Here is a 22,689-nt window from a genome sequence, read left to right on the forward strand (position 1 = left end):
CCCAGTGATCGAATCTGCTGTCGATCGGCGGGTAATCGTCCTAGTGTATGGCCAGCTTTACTTTTGTCTCTGTGAGGTCCTGATCCTCAGATGTCTGCATTTCCTGTCTGCAGAGTTGCTGGCTTTCTGGGAATGAACATCACTGAGACAAAGTAGACACAGATAGCTAATCCCGCTTAATAAGAGATTACAGATATACAAATACCATTCAATAAAAAAAAATAAGACATTGAGTGTAGGTGCACTTTAAACCTAGAAATGTCAACAAGTAATTGGCTGCTGCATCACTGTTTATAAGGCGTGAGGGTGTGGCACGGGGGAGGGTGACCTTTCATCACTGTACAGGTGCTTTTTCCTCTGGAGCCAGCAAGGTCCATACCTCAGCACTGAATCACTTTCATGCCTCTTTACTGCAGCTGTCAGCACTCTACGCAGCAGACGGGAATAGCGCAGGAGACCTCGTGACTCCTCTATCATCAGCCGTCATGCTTCTACTCATTAGTCAAATCCATTATTTGTTCTGCCTCTGTGCAGATCCCCTCTGTGTGCTCAACTAGGAAGAAGCACAACCTGGCTGCCTGTATATCAAGCTGCTCTGTGACATGCTGAAGGGGGCATGTCACAGAGCAGCTTGCACACAATACAAATTAGCTGCTCTGCCTTGGCAGCAAGCAGACACAACTGACAGATCAAATTACAGTTGTGACTAATCACAGTTGAGGGGTAATTAGACAGGCTAAACTTTCTAAATACCTACAGGGTGCATTTCTCTCTGCATTTCCCTTCTGTCCTGTGTAATACTATCAAACTTCATCAATTTCTGGCAGTAGCATAAATCAAAATTCAATCAACAGTCTGATGGAACACAGCATATCTTTTTGCTGTGCAGTGTCTTATTTTATTTATTTTACCTTATAGATTGCTTCCCCTGAGAAACTGACGGCGACGGGGAATGGGGCAGCTCATTATATGAGAGGGGATTCCTATATGACAGTGTAGCAGTGCCTTTATTCAGCGCATGACCCGCCTAAGTAGCCTGCTATGAGGAGCGAGAGACAAGACAACCTCTCTCGCTCCTACTCTGCCCAGCCAATCTGCCCCAGGAGGCTTCTGTGTGTCGGGCTCGGGCTGTCGCCACCGCATCGTCATTGCTGTTTGCTACGGAACGGCAAACACACATTAGCTGGAGGAGGGGGCGTGTCATTGCTCCTGAAAGCATTGGAAGCAGGAGCGGAAGGGGAGGAAGGCTCATGACACACCCTCCTCCAGCTAATGTGTGTTTGCCGTTCCGTAGCAAACAGCAATGACGATGCGGTGGCGCTGAATAAAGCGCTATGATGTGGGGAAAGTAGGATAGGCACTGCTACACTCATAGAGGAATCCCCTCTCATATAATGAGCTGCCCCATTCCCCGTCGCCGTCAGTTTCTCAGGGGAAGCAATCTATAAGGTAAAATAAATGAAATAAGACACTGCACAGCAAAAATATATGCTGTGTTCCATCAGACTGTTGATTGAAATTTGATTTATGCTACTGCCAGAAATTGATGAAGTTTGATACTATTCCTTTAAGCTCAACTTTAATGAAGGTTATTGTATTCACCCCATAGCTTGCATAGCTTATGTGCAGTAGCTGGCTCAGCTTCTGTCTGCAGCAGAGGGAAGTTGCTGAGGTGTCAGTGCCGCCTGGGATGTTGTGAAGCTGAGGAAATCCACTTGTTGGCCAAGCAGCAGTAATCAGGTGTTGCTGCTCACAGTGAAGACTTGCTGCAGGTTTCTATTGGGAGTGATAACACAGGGTTACTGCTGCTTGGCCAGCAGGTGGATTTCTTCAGCTTTTGCACCTCCCAGTCCGACACTGGTGCTGCATATCTTCAGCTCTTAAAAAATCGAGAGGGAATCTCAATGCACAGACACAGGAAGTATACTTCCCTCCCCCTGCTATAGGATCAGGTAATGAGGAGCAAGAAACTGCATGAGGGGGCCCCCTCAGCTCTAATCATCAGCTCATATAGCCGTCAGCAGGGGGGAGGAGTGCAGTGCAAGGAGGAGCGGAATAGCCGCCACCTTTGTTACACAGCTCCACACTCACTGCTGATGGTCTTAAGGCGCGTACACGCGCACTACAGCAGCCAACGACGGGTCAGTCAGGCAATCTGCATAGTTAAAAAGGAAATAAATATGGCAGCCTCCATATCGCTCTTACCTCGGGTTCACTTTCAGGCAATATGGTAAATAAGCTAGGTCACACTGACAATTGTTAGTTGCGTGACATTGTGGTGAAATGTTCAGGTGATGTGTTACACAAGTATGGTCAGGTCAGCCAGTCTTTAGACACTACACTGGGCAAACTGAAGTTCAGGCGATATGGTGGGAAAGCTGAGGTCAGGCAGCATTCAGGCAATAGGGTGGCTCACCACTCTATCCTCATGACCAATCTATAATGCACAGGAGGTAATCCTTGTATTGGCTCACAGCAGCATAGTGGAGTAGTGGTTAGCACTCTCGCCTTGCAACGCTGGGTCACCTGCCAGGGCACTATCTGCAAGGTATTTGTATGTTCTCCCTGTGTCTATGTGGGTTTCTTCCGGGCACTCCGGGTTTCCTCTCACATTCAAAAACATGCACATTCAAAAACATACACCATGCGATACATACACATACATACAATACAATAACATTTCTATAGCGCTTTTCTCCCATAGGACTCAAAGCGCTTAGGCTCTCTCAGATTCAGTAATTAGTAGGATGAAGTATTCACACAACAAAAGTTATATTTCTGCAAATGCCAGACTGAACAGGTGGGTTTTCAGTCTGGATTTAAACACGTCCAGGGATGGAGCTGTCCTGATCTGTTGAGGTAAGGAGTTCCAAAATGTAGGGGCAGCATGACAGAAGGCTCTGGGACCAAAAGTTTCCAAGTGGACTGTGTGGACATATGTATTAGATTGTGAGCCCCTCTGAGGGACAGTTAAGTGACAAGACAATATACTCTGTACAGCGCTGCGGAAGATATCAGCGGTATACTGTATACAAATACTAAATCATAATATGGCCAGAAAGCTTTTCTTTTTTTTTTTTTTTTTTTTTTTTCTGCTTGAGGGCTTTGCAACTTTGGTATGATAAGGTGACGTGGCAATACAGATCTAGCTTTAAAGATTTTAACGTGTGTAACAGAGCCGAATCATCCACAAGGCAATCCTAGGCAGTTGCCTAGGGCATGGAGAACATCTAGGAGCCTAGCCTAGAGACTAATCTTACTAAAAAAGCCAGGTGACCATAAGAGGTGGGCAAAAACTGCTGTCTTGCCTGACATTTCATCTTAATCCTTTTCTGTGTAATTGTTACTTTTAGTCCTTTTTTCCTTCATTTACTAACGTTAGTCTTTGTCCACCAGGTCCGCTCGGTTGTTGGACACACCTACATGCTGACCCAGGATGAGGAGCTTTGGGAGAAGGAGCTGCCGGCCAATGTGGAAGCCCTGCTCACCTCTGGGAAGGACCCCCTGGCTGATCGATCTGTCAGAGGTCATCCAGCTCCACCAGCACAGCCACGTGACAAGACTAGGGCGGTCACCTACCGCGTACCACACAACGCCGCAGTCCAGGTGTACGACTACAGGGAGAAGAAAGCCAGGTGACTACTCACTGCCCACCATCCCTTCTGGACTTAGTAGAGACATTTACATGATTTTCCCACCCAAAACCTCATATTCCTGAGTTTCGTGGATTTTAGAGATCGCGACCATCTAGTCAGGACTCTGGTTCTCAGCTTCCGATACTAGAGGTGGCTGTTTGTTGCGATCTTTGCCTCTGAATCCCACCTCCACCCACCTGCCATTTTACAACTCTTCCACTCTCGTTACTGGTGTTTGACCTTTAAAGTGACACTGAAGCAAAACAAAAAAACAAAAACCGAAAAGGATGATATAATGAAGTGTATGTGTAGTACGGATAATAAATAGACCATTAGTAGCAAAGAAAAGAGTCTCATATTTTTATTTTCAGTTATATAGCTTTTTTTTTTTTTTTTTTTTTTTTTTTTTTTGCATCATTCAGTCATATATGCAATTTACAAACCACACTCTGTATTTTAACCACTTAACGACCAGCCCTGTTTTGTATGATCTGTGCGGGGTGGGCTCTTCAGCCCCCAGCACAGATCGTGTTGCAGGCAGGGCGATCAGACTTCACCCCTTTTTTTTCCCGCTAGGGGGATGTCCTGTCGGGGGGGTCTGATCGCCGCCGCCTAGTTGTGCCTAGCGGGGGGGCTCCTCAAAGCCCCCCTCCGCAGTGATATTCCCCCCTCCCTCTCCTTCCCTCCCTCCCCTTCTCCATATAGACAGTACAGGACAGCGATCCGTCCTGTACCGCCTCAGATAGGCTTCACCGATCTCCTTTACACCGGGGATTACGCCCCCGGGCGTTTACATTTAGCCTGCGAGCCGCGATCAGAGGCTTGCAGGCTGTTCACGGAGCCCCCCGCCGTGAACTGACAGGAAACAGTTGCTCGAACGAGCAGCTGTTTCCATGGAAACACAGGTGGAACCAGCCGCCGCCGCTGGTCGTTAAGTGGTTAAACTATGAAGCAGAGCAGAAATAATCACCCTTTGAACTTCCCTACAGTAAAACCATATTTCAAGCTGTCTCGCTGTTTCTTTGATGTATAAGTGCTTCAGAAAACAGCACTGTAGCTGACCCAATTTGGTAGGAGAGATCAGAGAAGCTCTTTTGCATAGATTGCAAGTTAAGTTTCTTAACTGTTCCTGTACTGGAAACAATATGAGACTCATATCTGTGCTGCTAATGTTCTGTTTCTTAGCCGTACTACACATACAATTCACACATCTCATAAGTTTATTTTCACTTTAGATTCCCTTTAAGGTGAATCTATCTGATCACAGAATACAGTATGACTAAACTAGGTCTAGGCACCAAGCTGTTTGCAGGTGGCATCACCCCCTCCTCGGGTTCATATCTTTTTGAATTCTCTGTAACCCTTGGTGGACTGTTTCATGACTTGGAACCAAACCCTACCTCTTCCAGCAATAACCACCTCCCTCAAATATTATTTCCAGAGTCCTGTTAGTTATTACAGATTTTAGCACTGGACTGTAAATTGGTTGGGTGATGCTTACCTCCAAGTCCAGAAAGCCAGCTCAGCTTACTGAGTAGAAAGTGCCCAAAAGCCCTGGACCTCCTCTGGTCCTCAGAGATAAATCTGAAAATGATCATAGGTTCTTGCTAGTTAGCACTCCTGCTAGTCTGCCAACATTTTCTGACTAGTTCGCCTAAATTCTTTGTGCTCCTCTTCTTCTAGGGTGGTGTTTGGGCCAGAGCTTGTGATCCTCGGACCAGATGAGCAGTTCACAGTCCTCAGTCTCTCCGGTGAGAAGCCCAAACGTTCCAATGTCATCAAAGCCATCTGTCTTCTGCTGGGGCCGGACTTCTGCACGGACCTCATCAACATTGAGACGGCCGACCACGCCCGACTCCAGATCCAGCTCTCCTACAACTGGTGAGACCCAGTCATATGGGCAACTGCTGCTGAAAGTCTATTCTATTCATATGCAAACGTCCTATTTATGAAGAAGTTAACAACCATTCCCTGAATGGGACCTCTGACCACCAAATTACAGGAGGAGAATTGAAAGCATGAGGTTGCCTTTGGTAAATAAAAAAAACAAAACTTGGAGGGGCCCATAAGGTGAAGTACCTTGTTAGAGGAAAATGTATAATAAATGAAGAGTACCAAAAACCCAGTTCAGCAACCACGGTAACGCACTTGTGTCGGTTGCCCGGTGTTACTCAGGTAGGTGGTAGGCGCTGTTTTGGTGGGAGGGAGGGGGAGGCGCCCCAAGGGATTAAAAAAAAAAAAAGTTAAACTGTAAGATGTACCTTACCTTACATATGTAACACCAAGACAAGACTAGACAAATAACATTTATATCGCGCTTTTCTCCTGGCGGACTCAAAGCGCCAGAGCTGCAGCCACTAGGACGCGCTCTATAGGCAGTAGGAGTGTTAGGGAGACTTGCCTAAGGTCTCCTACTGAATAGGTGGCTTACTGAACAGGCAGAGCCGAGATTCGAACCCTGGTCTCCTGCGTCAGAGGCAGAGCCCTTAACCATTACACCATCCAGCCACCATCCAGCAACACCAATTGGGTAATATTTTATTAGTACCACCTCGATGAAGGCTCCATATCCTCCTCCTGGTGTACATCAATTTTAGGACTAACCACTTAGAGTTCTCATTTAATGGTTAATAAAAAGCCAGAATGACATATGGTTGCTCCAGTTCATAGTCTCCTAGTGACACTCCTGTTCCTTCTCACACAGGCATCATAGTCTCATAGTGACACTCCTGTTCCTTCCCACACAGGCATCATAGTCTCCTAGTGACTCTCCTGCTCCTTCTCACACAGGCATCATAGTCTCATAGTGACACTCCTGTTCCTTCTCACACAGGCATCATAGTCTCATATTGACACTCCTGTTCCTTCCCACACAGGGATCAGTCTCATAGTGACTCTCCTGTTCCTTCTCCCTCAGGCATCAGTCTCATAGTGACACTCCTGTCCTTTCTCACGCAAGCATCATAGTCTCCCAGTGACTCTCCTGTTCCTTCTCACACAGGATCATAGTTTCATAGGGACACTCCTGTTCCTTCCCACACAGGCATCATAGTCTCCTAGTGACTCTCCTGCTCCTTCTCACACAGGCATCATAGTCTCCCAGTGACTCTCCTGCTCCTTCTCACACAGGCATCATAGTCTCCTAGTGACTCTCCTGCTCCTTCTCACACAGGCATCATAGTCTCCTAGTGACTCTCCTGCTCCTTCTCACACAGGCATCATAGTCTCCTAGTGACTCTCCTGCTCCTTCTCACTCAGGCATCATAGTCTCCTAGTGACTCTCCTGCTCCTTCTCACTCAGGCATCATAGTCTCCTAGTGACTCTCCTGCTCCTTCTCACTCAGGCATCATAGTCTCCTAGTGACTCTCCTGCTCCTTCTCACACAGGCATCATAGTCTCCTAGTGACTCTCCTGCTCCTTCTCACACAGGCATTTTGAAATGAAGGACAAGACGGATGCTGTTGAGGCTTCTAAGCTGTTCAGTGTTCCTGATTTTGTGGGTGATGCCTGCAAAGCCATCGCCTCTCGGATCAGAGGGGCTGTTGCCTCTGTGCAGTTCGATGACTTCCACAAGGTAAGACCTCCTGGAATTGATGTCTGTGTGGGCGTGGTCCTGAGATTGTCAATGTGTCATTGCTATGGAAATACCGTGTGTTAGGCTTACATTTTAATGGGGTTGCCAAGTGTTGGGGTTGTCCTGGGACCTCCAAGTCTCAGGATGTCTCTAAAATACCCAGATGTTGGGGTGTCATTGCTCAGGGATCCCCAAATATCCGGCTGTCATTGTTCTAGGAATCAACACTGGCTTGACATTTTTCTGGGATCCTGGAGATGATGGGCAGATTCGACCAAGAGACAAATCTCTCTAATCGTATCTGATTACAGAGCGATCTGTCGGCTGCCAATTCCCGATCAGTTTTATGCTGAAATCGATCTAGAATCTGCCTTGCGACACTGCATCCGCCATCTCGCCAACTCGACGTTGTACCCCTAATGTGCAATGTGCCCATGCATTACCTGTCCACCGCTGGCTCCGTCCTTGGTCCATACACGTGCCCCACGTGGTTGCCTACATTACTCCGGCAACCACGTGGGTATGGACCAAGGACTGTGTCCGGAGCCAGTGGCGGACCCAGACAGGTAATGTATAGTGCACTGGGGGGGTCGGAGGATTTGTCACGTTCGTTTTGTTGCTTGTCCCGATATCCCTCAGCGATACTGCCGCGCTCCCGACCGAGCAAGTCGGCCGCACATATTGCAGCACGTCCGATCAGTTTCGGCCTGAAATTGGTCGCATAGTCAATCGGGCATGGACTTGGCGGCACTGATTTTTATCCGATTTGATTATAATAAATCGGCTGGTCGATTGGCTGCCAAGTTGCCTAATGTATCGCCACCTTAAGTGTTGGGGCATCATTGTTTTGAAACTTCAGTGTTGGGGTGTCGTTCAGGCATGCTCAGCTTACCAGTGTTTTGAGATCCTAAGTATTTTTGTAACCCGACTCTGGCACTCCCATTGTCTAACTATGGAGTGATAATATTCTACTGGGTCTCTAGTACCCTCTAATGGCCGGCTGTATATCTTTCACATAGAATTCCAACCGTATAATCTGCTCTGCTGTCTTTGGCTTTGATGATGCTGTGAAGATTCGCAGCTCCTTCAAGTTTCCTCAGAACAATCTGGTCATCACCAGTGTGGACATCCAGTCGGTGGAGCCGGTGGATCAGCGCACCAGAGATGCCCTCCAGAAGAGCGTCCAGCTGGCTATCGAGATCACTACCAACTCCCAAGAGGCCACAGCCAGGTGAGTGCATGCTGGGGCCTGTAGTATTTACTTTGTGGGCCCAATATCACTGTTCTGCAGCTTACAAGATCCCATAACTGTGCTGGCCTGGGGTTAATTCTGGTTGTCACATTTCAGACAAGGGAAAATGATTATACATCAGGCAATGCTGGGCCCTGCAATGTCTTTAGAAGATGCTTTTGGATGTGTGTAACTCTTAGCACACATCCATAAGCAACATTCTGACACTGATCTGTATAGACAGTTGGATATCTGCAAAGGACAGGCCTGGGCAAACTACAGCCCATGATTTGGCCTGCCGCTAGGTGGCCAGATTCCTCTACCTTCCGCTGTCCATTCAAAGTTGCCTGCAGCACGCAACGGATCTTATACCCCCCCTCCACAAGGAATTCACCCAATAGTTTGTTCCAGCGGTGATCTCCATGACAACGGCAGCATCATGTGACATGCTATCTTTACATACCAGCTTGTCGCATGAGATCGCCGCTGGAACGAGTGATTAGGTGAGTTAGATCGCCGCTGGAACGAGTGATCGGGTGAGTTTGATCGCTGCTTGAACAAGCAATTGGGTGAGTTAGATTGCCGCTGGAACAAGCGATTGGGTGAGTTAAATCAAATCTTCTTTTCCCATACAAACTTTGGAGTAGCTGTGGGTTGAACCTGCACAAGTTTGCCCACCACAGGCACAGGCGGTATAGTCAAAAACTGGTCTTATACCCCCTTCCACTTTTCCTCCCAGGCCAGTTTCCCATGTTGTCCCTCTGTAGCCATGTACAAAATTAAGCATAGGACCTTTTCTGGGCTCAGTGGCCTCTCAAGCTGCAGTATAAGCCCCTCTCCATGTGCCGCCCTTCATGTTCAGCAGCTCTTATATTTCAGTATACAGTAACCCTTTCTTACACATACAACAGCCCCTCTCTTTAAGATAACCTGACCCCCCTTCCTCCAAACCCTTCCTTGCCAACAGTCCCTGCCTTGCATGTGCAGCTCTCTGCCTTACTGGGTAGCAGCTCCCCTTCTCTTGTTCCATAATACAACTCTGCAAAGACTGGAGCTGCTACCCTGGGGAGCTGGTTGGACATAGAAGAGGAGGGCTGCTGCACATGGGAGAAGGAACTGGTGTGCACAGCATACACATGCATGGAATAGAAGGCTGCACATAGAATGGGAGGAAGCCTGCTCTGCTGTACATGAGGGGCTGCTACATAAGAATGGGGGGGGGGGGGGGGTAGCACAAGAAAGATTGGAGGGGAGATAAAATGTAAAAATCTGACCCGGTGTGTCCATGCTGGGAGTTGTGGTTCCACAGCGCTCGGTCGTGTTATGTGGCTAAATGCAGTACAATGACGTGATCTCCTCTGCAGTGCTGGGGCTGGATGATTGATTAGATCAGAACTCTGAGCTAAACCAACAGCAACCCTGACACAGCAACAAACACAGAGCCAAATGTACACTGCAATGACTGCAGTACAGCAGCAAAGGAGAAAAACGTCACCACAGCGCCACCTGGTGGTCACTACGGATATTACTGCATTGTGCCGCTGTTGTAATACCGAGAGGATATCGCCATCTCATGGGGGAACAGCGAAGTACATTTATTTATTAGTTCAGTAGTACCATTCCGAATTCTACCATACTATTCTGAATACCCATTCAGTAGTACCATTCTGTATTGCAGACATCACTAAAATGTTCAGGTTAATCTTTCTGCCCCAGAGAAGCTTACACTCTAATAATAATAATAATAATAATAATATTCTCCCTAACGTGATGATGCTAACCTACAGCATTACATTCAAATGGGCTATTAGCTGTAATTTCCTGTTTGAAGCCTTTTTTTTTCTTCTATTAAATAAGCAGTGCTATGCTTAGAGGCTTGTGCAATGGAAATAGCTGGGTGAACCGCATCACAGGCCTAACAAGCCTGGAACGTTGCCGGTGCCACGTTTCAGCTGGATTGCTCACACAGCTTGCAAACTCGCATAAAACCAAAGAGGAGACGGCACACCACTGGCTGCAAAATTATTGGATAAAGCTGTCCTTCATCAGGTGTCAAACAGCAATGACACGTACAAACACAAGTATATATACAAATCCAACTGTGAGCACCCCACCCATCATTGCTCCTCCCTTGGAAATTCCCCTCACACTTGATCAGTTAACTCTATGTTTAGCTCTGTGTGTGACAGAGAAGAGAGCTCCCAACAGCTGCAGCTCCTCTGTCCTGTGTTTCTGACTGACCTGTCTGAAGAGAGCAGAGGAAATGTAGCTAATTGTCACAGCTTTTCATACTGTTTTTGCTTTTGGAGTTTGATATGTTTGATATTTGCTTTCTGTAGTCTGATATGCAACTCTGGCTGTGCATTGAAGCAGACACCCCTTCTGCAATTGATTTGTCCCAATATAGCTAAATCCTACCCTCAAATATCAGAGGCAAAAGCTGTAATTTATTAACATGAAAAGTAGGAAAATGTTTACACAGCTACTTAGACATTATTTGCACACTGTCATTTTAGAACACTTGGGTATCGATAGTATTCCTTTAAGTCTCAAATCTCAAAGTGTACAAAAATGAAGTGGTCATTTGGCACTCCTTCACGGCTACCAACAAAAATAAATCGATAACTGACCGTGCTCCTGGCACTTCCGAGAAAGGACTGGACTATGGCTTCATTTTATGTACACTTTGAGATTTGAGACTTATGAGTTAACTCGCTCCAAGGGAGGAGCAATGATGGGTGGGGTGCTCACAGTTGGATTTGTATATATACTTGTGTTTGTACGCTTCATTGCTGTTTGACACCTGATGAAGGACAGCTTTATCCGTAACATGTAGTGTTCTTGTCCATTCAATACAGCAATAATTTTGCAGCCAGTGGTGTGCCGTCTATTCTTTGGTTTTATGCGACTATGCTTAGAGGCTGCCTGCAAGTATATATATTTTACTCCATACACAAAGGATCTGCATAGTTCTGAAGAAAGTATAAAAATGTAACCGTAATGACAGAGTAAAATGCAGTAAATTATTTAGGATACGCGCTTTCACTTTAAATATCCTGGTTTCAGCATCAGAAACACTTCCTATAGCTACCGTATATATTGGTATGTAGCCCCACCCTCCCACTGAAGCTTAGCCTAGCCTATTTATTATGGGCAATATTCACCACCAGAGCATCTCATGAGGCCAAAATGCACCTGACCGGACTAAAGATGTCATCATGTGATAAATGTCAGAATGTAAATCAGGGAGAGGAAAGATTCTACAATGGGCAAACACTGACTAAATCATCTATAAATGAATATTGTAAAAAAAAAAGTGATTATTAAGTTTTATTTGTCTCTCTGCAGACACGAGGCGGAGCGTTTGGAGCAGGAGGCGAAGGGCCGTCTGGAAAGGCAGCGAATCACTGACCAGGCCGAGGCTGAGCGAGCCCGTAAGGAGCTGCTGGAGTTGGAGGCCCTCAGGTAGGTGGCTGTAGACCACTGGTTGGCCCACTAGATTTGGAAGGCCTCAGTACGGCCGCTGAGATATCACCAGAGGGCCACACGGCATATTACTGGCCTTGACTTTTGGAGGCCCTCAGGCAGGTGAATGTAGAACAATGATGGTTTGCTGACTAGATATGGAAGGCCTCAGTGTGGTCCTTGAGATCACCAGATAACCACGCAGTTTATTACTTGACTGACTTTTTGACCCAGCTATAAGCCAGATTCCGGCACCTTCATGATAATTACCATCTTACTTATTGGCTTTGGTGCTTCATACCAGATTTTCACTTAATGTATATTTTAAACCGAAAGAGCGGTTTTGACATCCTTAAAGTGAACCTGAACTAAGTAAAATGAACAGATGATGTACCTGCAGATGAATATTAGATACTTACCTTGTGGTCAGTTCCTCTCAAAAGTTAACCATTTTCTTCTAACAAAAATAATACTGGGACAAGTTGATTCTGGGAATTTTTTTGAGGGGGTCAAACAGTGCCAGGGTTTTCTTCTGTAGTTACTAAAGAACTGCAGGTTGGGCACTAGATGTAGACTGTCGGCATGCATTTATAGCTACAATTTGAGTCTGCCTGAAATCGATATCTACAGTTGCTTGGTAGGTCCAGCACACCAAATAGGGGCAATTGCCCACAACTCGCTGGGGAAGACCTGTGGGAGGGGGGGAGGGGGGGGGCAGTCGGCCATCTCTGGGGCTCTGGAGGAAAACCTAACTCTATCGGAGGGGTTGAACGAACAAAGAGGCCACCTAATGCAGCTATCTGGAAAGGGGAGGATGGGCTTTGACACCCAATGCTGCATTAGGTGGGGGGGGGGGGGGGGGGGGGTTGGGTGGGTCAGGGATGCCCCATGTAATTTTTTGACTAGTGCTACACTTTTCCTAGACCGGCCGTGTTGCTCGGTTGATGACAAATGAAGAGAAAGATCCGCACCACCTTCAGAAAAGCTTAGTCTGTTTTATTGGAAAAAAACATACAAATTTAAAAAGAACTTTAAGGCAGGACAGTCCACTGTTTCGGGCTCCTGCCCATCTTCATGCTGCCTAGTTCTGAAGTAACATACAAAAACACCAACATATATACAGAGAAACAACCAATCACTGAGTATATACTAATTAGAGGACCTGATGGGAAACAGCCTATTTACATATCTAGTCACACCTCCAACTCCCCCATTGGTGGATCTGAGCAAGATCCAAACATTCAAAAAATAACTGTCAATAATGGCTGAATAAAAAAATATCAAAATCAGGCATGCCTCTAAGATGTATTGGCAAGATATCAGCCAAAACGCCATGGTGGAATATGCTGAATAGCAGAAAAAATAAAAAAGAAAAGAAAAAATCCAAAAAGTAACATTTTATTAAAGAAAACAAAACATCAAAATCCGCATGGAAATGACACATAAACGCATCAATACGACGCGACGCCATACGCGTATAGATGACGTAATAATGCATATCCTCTATCTAGACTACTGACGATCAAAAATACGCATCTATGCCGGACGTATATACACATGAGACAAGCGCTCAAAAAAATGACGCATAAACGTATAAAAAATTACGTATCAATAAAACAATCGCCTAGAAAGTGCCACATGAACGCGTCCTAACTATACGCAATCTTTGCGACTAAAAATACGCGTAAAATTAACCAAACACCAAAAAATGCCGAAAAATGCCGAAAAAATGTCAAAAAAAAGCCGAAAAAATGTCAAAAAAATGCCAAGAAAATGCTGAAAAAATGCCAAAAAATGCCAAAAACATAAAAATGCCATATATGAAAAAATCATGCCATATATGAAAAAAATCAATTCAGCACTTTCCACCAATGGTATATCAGATGATTGGTAGTATAATAAAAAATATCCAATAAAAGAAAGCTAATAAGGCCTATAAATATCTATGAGTCTATCAGTATCACCAATCTAGTCTCAAATCATACTCTTTATTTAACCCACTATTCACAGTGTCAAGTTCTCTGATCCATTTAGATTCTAACTTCAACAATCTAGACAATCTATCACCCCCTTTATTATCCTGTTTAACCCCATCGATGACACAAACCCTAAGCTGACTAACATTGTGTCCAAAGGTAGTAAAATGCTCTGAAACGGCCTGATCCATATTCTTTTTGCGAATGGTAGATTTGTGCGAGGCCAAACGATCTTTCAATCTCTGTGTCGTTTGGCCAACATAGCACTTACCACATGGGCATTTAAGCATATAAACCACCCAACGAGAATCACAAGTGTACCTATCTCGTATGGCATATCGTTTACCACTCATAGGGTGAAAAAAGGTATCACCCTTAATGAGGCTATTACAAATATGACATTGTAAACAGGGAAAAATGCCACATTGCTTTGGTTGTTTATTAATACTGATATCAGAATGAACCAATTTACTCCTAAGGGAGGGTGCTCTTTTGTAACAGAACATAGGGGGGCGATTAAATTCCTTAATATAAGGTAATGAATCCCTAAGAATATTCCAATGTCGTTTAATACAACGTTCCACTTGACTACTGACTACACTATAAGTGGAAACAAATGCAACCCTATCTTGTTTGTCTTGTCTACCAGAGCCTCTCCTTCTCCTACCCCCACCTGGTCTATTATCAAGTTGGTTAAGAAGTAATTTGGTAGGGTATCCCCTTTGCTTAAAGCGTACCACCATTTCGGACAACCTCAAGTCTTGTTTGCCCTCCTGGCTGACAATTCTGTCAACCCGTTGGAACTGTCCACCAGGGATATTATGGATCATGTGCTGCGGGTGAAAACTCCTGAAATGTAAAATAGCATTCCTGTCGGTCTCTTTACGAAAAAGATCGGTCACCAAGTGTCCATCTTCCTTGATAACCATGGTGTCTAAATAAGAAATCATCAACTGATGATAATTGATGGTCAATTTAATGAAGGGACACTTCAAATGCAGGGAACTGACAAAATCAACTAGGGCCGAGTGTGGCCCCGCCCACAGACAAAAAACATCGTCTATGTAACGAAGCCAACATCTGGCATATTTCTGAAAAAAAGAATTGGTATAGACAAAGGCTTCTTCATAAAGACCCATAAAAAGGTTAGCATAGACAGGGGCCACACTTGACCCCATCGCTGTTCCCCTGCATTGAAGATAAAAAGACCCATCAAAAAGAAAATAATTTTCTCTCAAAATAATATTCAAGAGCGCCAGCAGGAAAGCCCTTTGAGAGTCGTCAAAATCAGACGATGTGAACAAATAATGCTCGACAGCCTCCACACCCCCATCGTGTGGGATGGAGGTGTAGAGGCTCTCAACATCCAGGGTCACCAACAACCAATGATCTTCAACATCAGTAAACTTACCGATCTCTTCCAAAAAGGCCCCAGTGTCTTTAATAAATGATGGCAGGCTACAAACAAATGGTTGGAGAATTCGATCAAGAAAAGAGGCTAAGGGAGAAAAAACAGAATTAGTAGCAGCAACAATAGGTCGTCCTGGGGGAAAAAGAGTATTCTTATGTATTTTTGGTAAAGTGTATAGCAATGGAGTGGATGGGCACCGATTGATAAGAAACTTAGATAAATCATCACCAATTAATCCACTATCATGGGCTTGTTTAACTAAAACATCAATTTTGCCCATGATGGAAACAATCGGATTACCATCCAACCTGCGATACACTCTAACATCAGATAATTGTTTCTCAATTTCCTGGATATAATAATCCCTATCAAGTATGACCACTGCTCCTCCCTTGTCCGCTGGGCGAATGATGATTTGTAAATTCTGTTCTAAAGATCTAATGGCATTCCTTTCATCTGAACTCAAATTATGATTCACAACTAGCTTTCCCGTTCTCACTATCTTCTCAACCTTACCAATATCCCCCATGACCCTTTTAGAAAATAAATCAATGGCCGGGTGACTATTTGGGGTAAATGCACTTTTGTTCCTAAGGCCCAAACCCTGTAATGTAAGACATTCATCTCGGGCAGGAGCAGTGAAGTGAAAAATACTCTCAGATCGGGGAGTCCCGAAAATTTTTTTTAGTTTCAGTGTTCTGAAAAAACGATTTAGTTCGACATCCAGTGAAAAAAAGTCCGGAAAACTAGTTGGGCAAAAAGAAAGTCCATATTCGAGAACCTTCTTCTCAGAATCTTTTAATGGATACTTAGAGATATTCACGACCAGTGAGGGTGTCAAGTTCGCTTCCTGAGTTGCATTGGACTCTTCTGTTTGATTGTATTTCCTCCTGTGTTTCTTACCACCTCGTCTGTTCTTACGTTTGTTGTTTCTGGAGAGTGGTCCCGGGAGGATAAAAAATCAGAAGATGATCCTCCAGATGTATCTACACCAGATTGATGCTGTGGTCTACGGTTCTTTCTAATGTTACCCGGTCTACCTCTCCCTCTAGGGGATGGTTGGAAGGGTTTCTTGCCGGGAAGGGTCCGCCTCTGCCAGCTGTAAACATAGCCATTAGTATAGTCATTTCGGTCCCTTTTAAACTTAGATCTCTTAGAGTCCTCCAGACCAACAGCAAAAGACTTCATTTTGGTGTCTAAAGTCTCCAGATAAACCTGAAAGTCATCATCACTGAGGATATCTTTAAGCTCAGATTCCAACATACTCATTTTAATCTCCAGTTTAGGAAGTTCTCGGTGTATACGAGCTACCATATGGACCATCGAGTCAAAAGAGGCTTTATTCCATATTTTCGCCCACACATTGGTAAACTCCACATCATCTGAAAAAAGGAAAGGAGCCACATGTGATCTACTTGACCGTGGGATAACACCTGCTCGATGATATTCTGCCAGTGTCTTTGCATGCAGGTCCAATGTCACCCACGATTTCCTAGTCATCTCCAGGTCCTGTTTAATAAGTTTCGGATCCGTTTTATTGAGATAGGTTGAACCTCCTTCTGCTCGAGCCAGAATAGTGCTGATCTGCTCATAGGTATAGGAAAACACATTGTCCCTTTTCTCTAGGCCTTCTTCTGCCATGGTGCAAGCTCCTTGGTGTCAAAAATCAACAGTAATTTTGAATGTGGAGTCGCACTTGCTTGGCTTCCATCAATTCCAGATGGTCAGGTGTGCAGATCTAATAGTCCCGGACACCATGGGACTCAAACTGTGGCAAATGAAGAGAAAGATCCGCACCACCTTCAGAAAAGCTTAGTCTGTTTTATTGGAAAAAAACATACAAATTTAAAAAGAACTTTAAGGCAGGACAGTCCACTGTTTCGGGCTCCTGCCCATCTTCATGCTGCCTAGTTCCCATGGTGTCATGGTGTCCGGGACTATTAGATTTGCACACCTGACCATCTGGAATTGATGGAAGCCAAGCAAGTGCGACTCCACATTCAAAATTACTGTTGATTTTTGACACCAAGGAGCTTGCACCATGGCAGAAGAAGGCCTAGAGAAAAGGGACAATGTGTTTTCCTATACCTATGAGCAGATCAGCACTATTCTGGCTCGAGCAGAAGGAGGTTCAACCTATCTCAATAAAACGGATCCGAAACTTATTAAACAGGACCTGGAGATGACTAGGAAATCGTGGGTGACATTGGACCTGCATGCAAAGACACTGGCAGAATATCATCGAGCAGGTGTTATCCCACGGTCAAGTAGATCACATGTGGCTCCTTTCCTTTTTTCAGATGATGTGGAGTTTACCAATGTGTGGGCGAAAATATGGAATAAAGCCTCTTTTGACTCGATGGTCCATATGGTAGCTCGTATACACCGAGAACTTCCTAAACTGGAGATTAAAATGAGTATGTTGGAATCTGAGCTTAAAGAGAATCTGTACTCTGAAATTCTTACAATAAAAAGCATACCATTCTATTCATTATGTGCTCCTGGTCCCCTCTGTGCTGTTTCTGCCATTCTCTGCTGCAAACCTGGCTTGTAATTGCCAGTTTTAGGCAGTGTTTACAAACAAACTAACCAGCTTCTAATAGGCTCAGCTAAGCAGAGTGTGTTAGTCACACAGAGCCTGCAGGGGGTGTGTACAGCTTCTAGCTAATCACAAGCAGCCCTGCACATTCCAGTCTGACTGCCTCAGCCTGACTGTGCCGACTATAGAGAGAAGATTAGATCATATAACAGAGATAACACAGCTACTGTGCAATTAGGAAAAGCTGCAGTAAGCCAGACCACATTAGAAAAGGCATAGGAACTTATAGCATAGAAGAAATAAAGATAAACAATTTGTTACAGAGTCTCTTTAAAGATATCCTCAGTGATGATGACTTTCAGGTTTATCTGGAGACTTTAGACACCAAAATGAAGTCTTTTGCTGTTGGTCTGGAGGACTCTAAGAGATCTAAGTTTAAAAGGGACCGAAATGACTATACTAATGGCTATGTTTACAGCTGGCAGAGGCGGACCCTTCCCGGCAAGAAACCGTTCCAACCATCCCCTAGAGGGAGAGGTAGACCGGGTAACATTAGAAAGAACCGTAGACCACAGCATCAATCTGGTGTAGATACATCTGGAGGATCATCTTCTGATTTTTTATCCTCCCGGGACCACTCTCCAGAAACAACAAACGTAAGAACAGACGAGGTGGTAAGAAACACAGGAGGAAATACAATCAAACAGAAGAGTCCAATGCAACTCAGGAAGCGACCTTGACACCCTCACTGGTCGTGAATATCTCTAAGTATCCATTAAAAGATTCTGAGAAGAAGGTTCTCGAATATGGACTTTCTTTTTGCCCAACTAGTTTTCCGGACTTTTTTTCACTGGATGTCGAACTAAATCGTTTTTTCAGAACACTGAAACTAAAAAAAATTTTCGGGACTCCCCGATCTGAGAGTATTTTTCACTTCACTGCTCCTGCCCGAGATGAATGTCTTACATTACAGGGTTTGGGCCTTAGGAACAAAAGTGCATTTACCCCAAATAGTCACCCGGTCATTGATTTATTTTCTAAAAGGGTCATGGGGGATATTGGTAAGGTTGAGAAGATAGTGAGAACGGGAAAGCTAGTTGTGAATCATAATTTGAGTTCAGATGAAAGGAATGCCATTAGATCTTTAGAACAGAATTTACAAATCATCATTCGCCCAGCGGACAAGGGAGGAGCAGTGGTCATACTTGATAGGGATTATTATATCCAGGAAATTGAGAAACAATTATCTGATGTTAGAGTGTATTGCAGGTTGGATGGTAATCCGATTGTTTCCATCATGGGCAAAATTGATGTTTTAGTTAAACAAGCCCATGATAGTGGATTAATTGGTGATGATTTATCTAAGTTTCTTATCAATCGGTGCCCATCCACTCCATTGCTATACACTTTACCAAAAATACATAAGAATACTCTTTTTCCCCCAGGACGACCTATTGTTGCTGCTACTAATTCTGTTTTTTCTCCCTTAGCCTCTTTTCTTGATCGAATTCTCCAACCATTTGTTTGTAGCCTGCCATCATTTATTAAAGACACTGGGGCCTTTTTGGAAGAGATCGGTAAGTTTACTGATGTTGAAGATCATTGGTTGTTGGTGACCCTGGATGTTGAGAGCCTCTACACCTCCATCCCACACGATGGGGGTGTGGAGGCTGTCGAGCATTATTTGTTCACATCGTCTGATTTTGACGACTCTCAAAGGGCTTTCCTGCTGGCGCTCTTGAATATTATTTTGAGAGAAAATTATTTTCTTTTTGATGGGTCTTTTTATCTTCAATGCAGGGGAACAGCGATGGGGTCAAGTGTGGCCCCTGTCTATGCTAACCTTTTTATGGGTCTTTATGAAGAAGCCTTTGTCTATACCAATTCTTTTTTTCAGAAATATGCCAGATGTTGGCTTCGTTACATAGACTATGTTTTTTGTCTGTGGGCGGGGCCACACTCGGCCCTAGTTGATTTTGTCAGTTCCCTGCATTTGAAGTGTCCCTTCATTAAATTGACCATCAATTATCATCAGTTGATGATTTCTTATTTAGACACCATGGTTATCAAGGAAGATGGACACTTGGTGACCGATCTTTTTCGTAAAGAGACCGACAGGAATGCTATTTTACATTTCAGGAGTTTTCACCCGCAGCACATGATCCATAATATCCCTGGTGGACAGTTCCAACGGGTTGACAGAATTGTCAGCCAGGAGGGCAAACAAGACTTGAGGTTGTCCGAAATGGTGGTACGCTTTAAGCAAAGGGGATACCCTACCAAATTACTTCTTAACCAACTTGATAATAGACCAGGTGGGGGTAGGAGAAGGAGAGGCTCTGGTAGACAAGACAAACAAGATAGGGTTGCATTTGTTTCCACTTATAGTGTAGTCAGTAGTCAAGTGGAACGTTGTATTAAACGACATTGGAATATTCTTAGGGATTCATTACCTTATATTAAGGAATTTAATCGCCCCCCTATGTTCTGTTACAAAAGAGCACCCTCCCTTAGGAGTAAATTGGTTCATTCTGATATCAGTATTAATAAACAACCAAAGCAATGTGGCATTTTTCCCTGTTTACAATGTCATATTTGTAATAGCCTCATTAAGGGTGATACCTTTTTTCACCCTATGAGTGGTAAACGATATGCCATACGAGATAGGTACACTTGTGATTCTCGTTGGGTGGTTTATATGCTTAAATGCCCATGTGGTAAGTGCTATGTTGGCCAAACGACACAGAGATTGAAAGATCGTTTGGCCTCGCACAAATCTACCATTCGCAAAAAGAATATGGATCAGGCCGTTTCAGAGCATTTTACTACCTTTGGACACAATGTTAGTCAGCTTAGGGTTTGTGTCATCGATGGGGTTAAACAGGATAATAAAGGGGGTGATAGATTGTCTAGATTGTTGAAGTTAGAATCTAAATGGATCAGAGAACTTGACACTGTGAATAGTGGGTTAAATAAAGAGTATGATTTGAGACTAGATTGGTGATACTGATAGACTCATAGATATTTATAGGCCTTATTAGCTTTCTTTTATTGGATATTTTTTATTATACTACCAATCATCTGATATACCATTGGTGGAAAGTGCTGAATTGATTTTTTTCATATATGGCATGATTTTTTCATATATGGCATTTTTATGTTTTTGGCATTTTTTGGCATTTTTTCAGCATTTTCTTGGCATTTTTTTGGCATTTATTTGACATTTTTTCGGCTTTTTTTGACATTTTTTCGGCATTTTTTTGGCATTTTTCGGCATTTTTTGGTGTTTGGTTAATTTTACGCGTATTTTTAGTCGCAAAGATTGCGTATAGTTAGGACGCGTTCATGTGGCACTTTCTAGGCGATTGTTTTATTGATACGTAATTTTTTATACGTTTATGCGTCATTTTTTTGAGCGCTTGTCTCATGTGTATATACGTCCGGCATAGATGCGTATTTTTGATCGTCAGTAGTCTAGATAGAGGATATGCATTATTACGTCATCTATACGCGTATGGCGTCGCGTCGTATTGATGCGTTTATGTGTCATTTCCATGCGGATTTTGATGTTTTGTTTTCTTTAATAAAATGTTACTTTTTGGATTTTTTCTTTTCTTTTTTATTTTTTCTGCTATTCAGCATATTCCACCATGGCGTTTTGGCTGATATCTTGCCAATACATCTTAGAGGCATGCCTGATTTTGATATTTTTTTATTCAGCCATTATTGACAGTTATTTTTTGAATGTTTGGATCTTGCTCAGATCCACCAATGGGGGAGTTGGAGGTGTGACTAGATATGTAAATAGGCTGTTTCCCATCAGGTCCTCTAATTAGTATATACTCAGTGATTGGTTGTTTCTCTGTATATATGTTGGTGTTTTTGTATGTTACTTCAGAACTAGGCAGCATGAAGATGGGCAGGAGCCCGAAACAGTGGACTGTCCTGCCTTAAAGTTCTTTTTAAATTTGTATGTTTTTTCCAATAAAACAGACTAAGCTTTTCTGAAGGTGGTGCGGATCTTTCTCTTCATTTGCCACAGTTTGAGTCCCATGGTGTCCGGGACTATTAGATCTGCACACCTGACCATCTGGAATTGATGGAAGCCAAGCAAGTGCGACTCCACATTCAAAATTGCTCGGTTGATGACAGGCAGCTTGTAGTGAAGTTCTTGCAAGTGGATGATGTTTGTGTCCTCTGTTACCAGCACTGTGGTGGAGAGCACCGGGGCCGCTAAGGCTGAGGCCCAGTCCAAGGCAGAGGCAGCGAAGATCGAGGGTGAGGGCGCCGTGCTGCAGGCCAGACTGCGGGCCGAGGCGTTGGCCATTGAGACGGTGAGGGGGGTGTTCCAGGGAGGGAGGCGGGACTGGACGCCATTGGTTGAAATGTAACTGATCTCGCTGTGGTGTGTATGTTGTGCGCAGGAGGCGGAGCTGAAGCGGCTGAGACAGGCCCGGAATGAGGAGCTGACCTACTTGATAGAGAAGAATAAGCTGGAGATCCAGAAAGAGACGGAGATGGCAGAAATCTCAGTGAAGAAGTTCAAGGGAATGATGGATGCCATTGGAACAGACACTCTGAAGGACATCGCTCTGGCTGGACCCGAATTACAGGTGACAAACCAGCATGACCGATGGTTACTCCGCATCATTTCCTCACTTTTATCTTGTTTTTAGCAGCCATCTTGTTTTTTTCTTTCCATTTTTTTATGCCCCATCTACACGGTACCATTTTCCATCAGATCAACCAGTGATCTGAAAGAAATTGCATCATGTGTAGACATCCAAATTGTTTGTGTTCAGTTTTGCTTTATATTGGTATGTAGACCCGCCCTCCCACTGAAGCTTAGCCTAGGCT

The 22,689-nt window shown here is 44.2% G+C and overlaps 2 protein-coding genes across 4 annotated transcripts in view; both read left to right on the forward strand.

Annotated features, from left to right (window-relative positions):
- Positions 1-22,689, forward strand: part of ALDOA (aldolase, fructose-bisphosphate A) — a 445,177-nt gene that overhangs the window by 197,274 nt on the left and 225,214 nt on the right. The window lies entirely within an intron of this gene.
- Positions 1-22,689, forward strand: part of MVP (major vault protein) — a 54,443-nt gene that overhangs the window by 27,696 nt on the left and 4,058 nt on the right. For all 3 annotated transcript variants that reach the window (XM_068243809.1, XM_068243807.1, XM_068243808.1), the window contains exons 10-16: positions 3,397-3,635; positions 5,319-5,516; positions 7,066-7,210; positions 8,230-8,441; positions 11,790-11,906; positions 22,040-22,166; positions 22,257-22,445. In XM_068243809.1, coding sequence (XP_068099910.1) covers positions 3,397-3,635; positions 5,319-5,516; positions 7,066-7,210; positions 8,230-8,441; positions 11,790-11,906; positions 22,040-22,166; positions 22,257-22,445 — 1,227 coding nt within the window. The remainder of the gene's footprint in view (positions 1-3,396; positions 3,636-5,318; positions 5,517-7,065; positions 7,211-8,229; positions 8,442-11,789; positions 11,907-22,039; positions 22,167-22,256; positions 22,446-22,689) is intronic.

Source organism: Hyperolius riggenbachi, chromosome 7 (genome assembly GCF_040937935.1).
Source record: "Hyperolius riggenbachi isolate aHypRig1 chromosome 7, aHypRig1.pri, whole genome shotgun sequence".
Lineage (NCBI taxonomy): Eukaryota > Metazoa > Chordata > Amphibia > Anura > Hyperoliidae > Hyperolius > Hyperolius riggenbachi.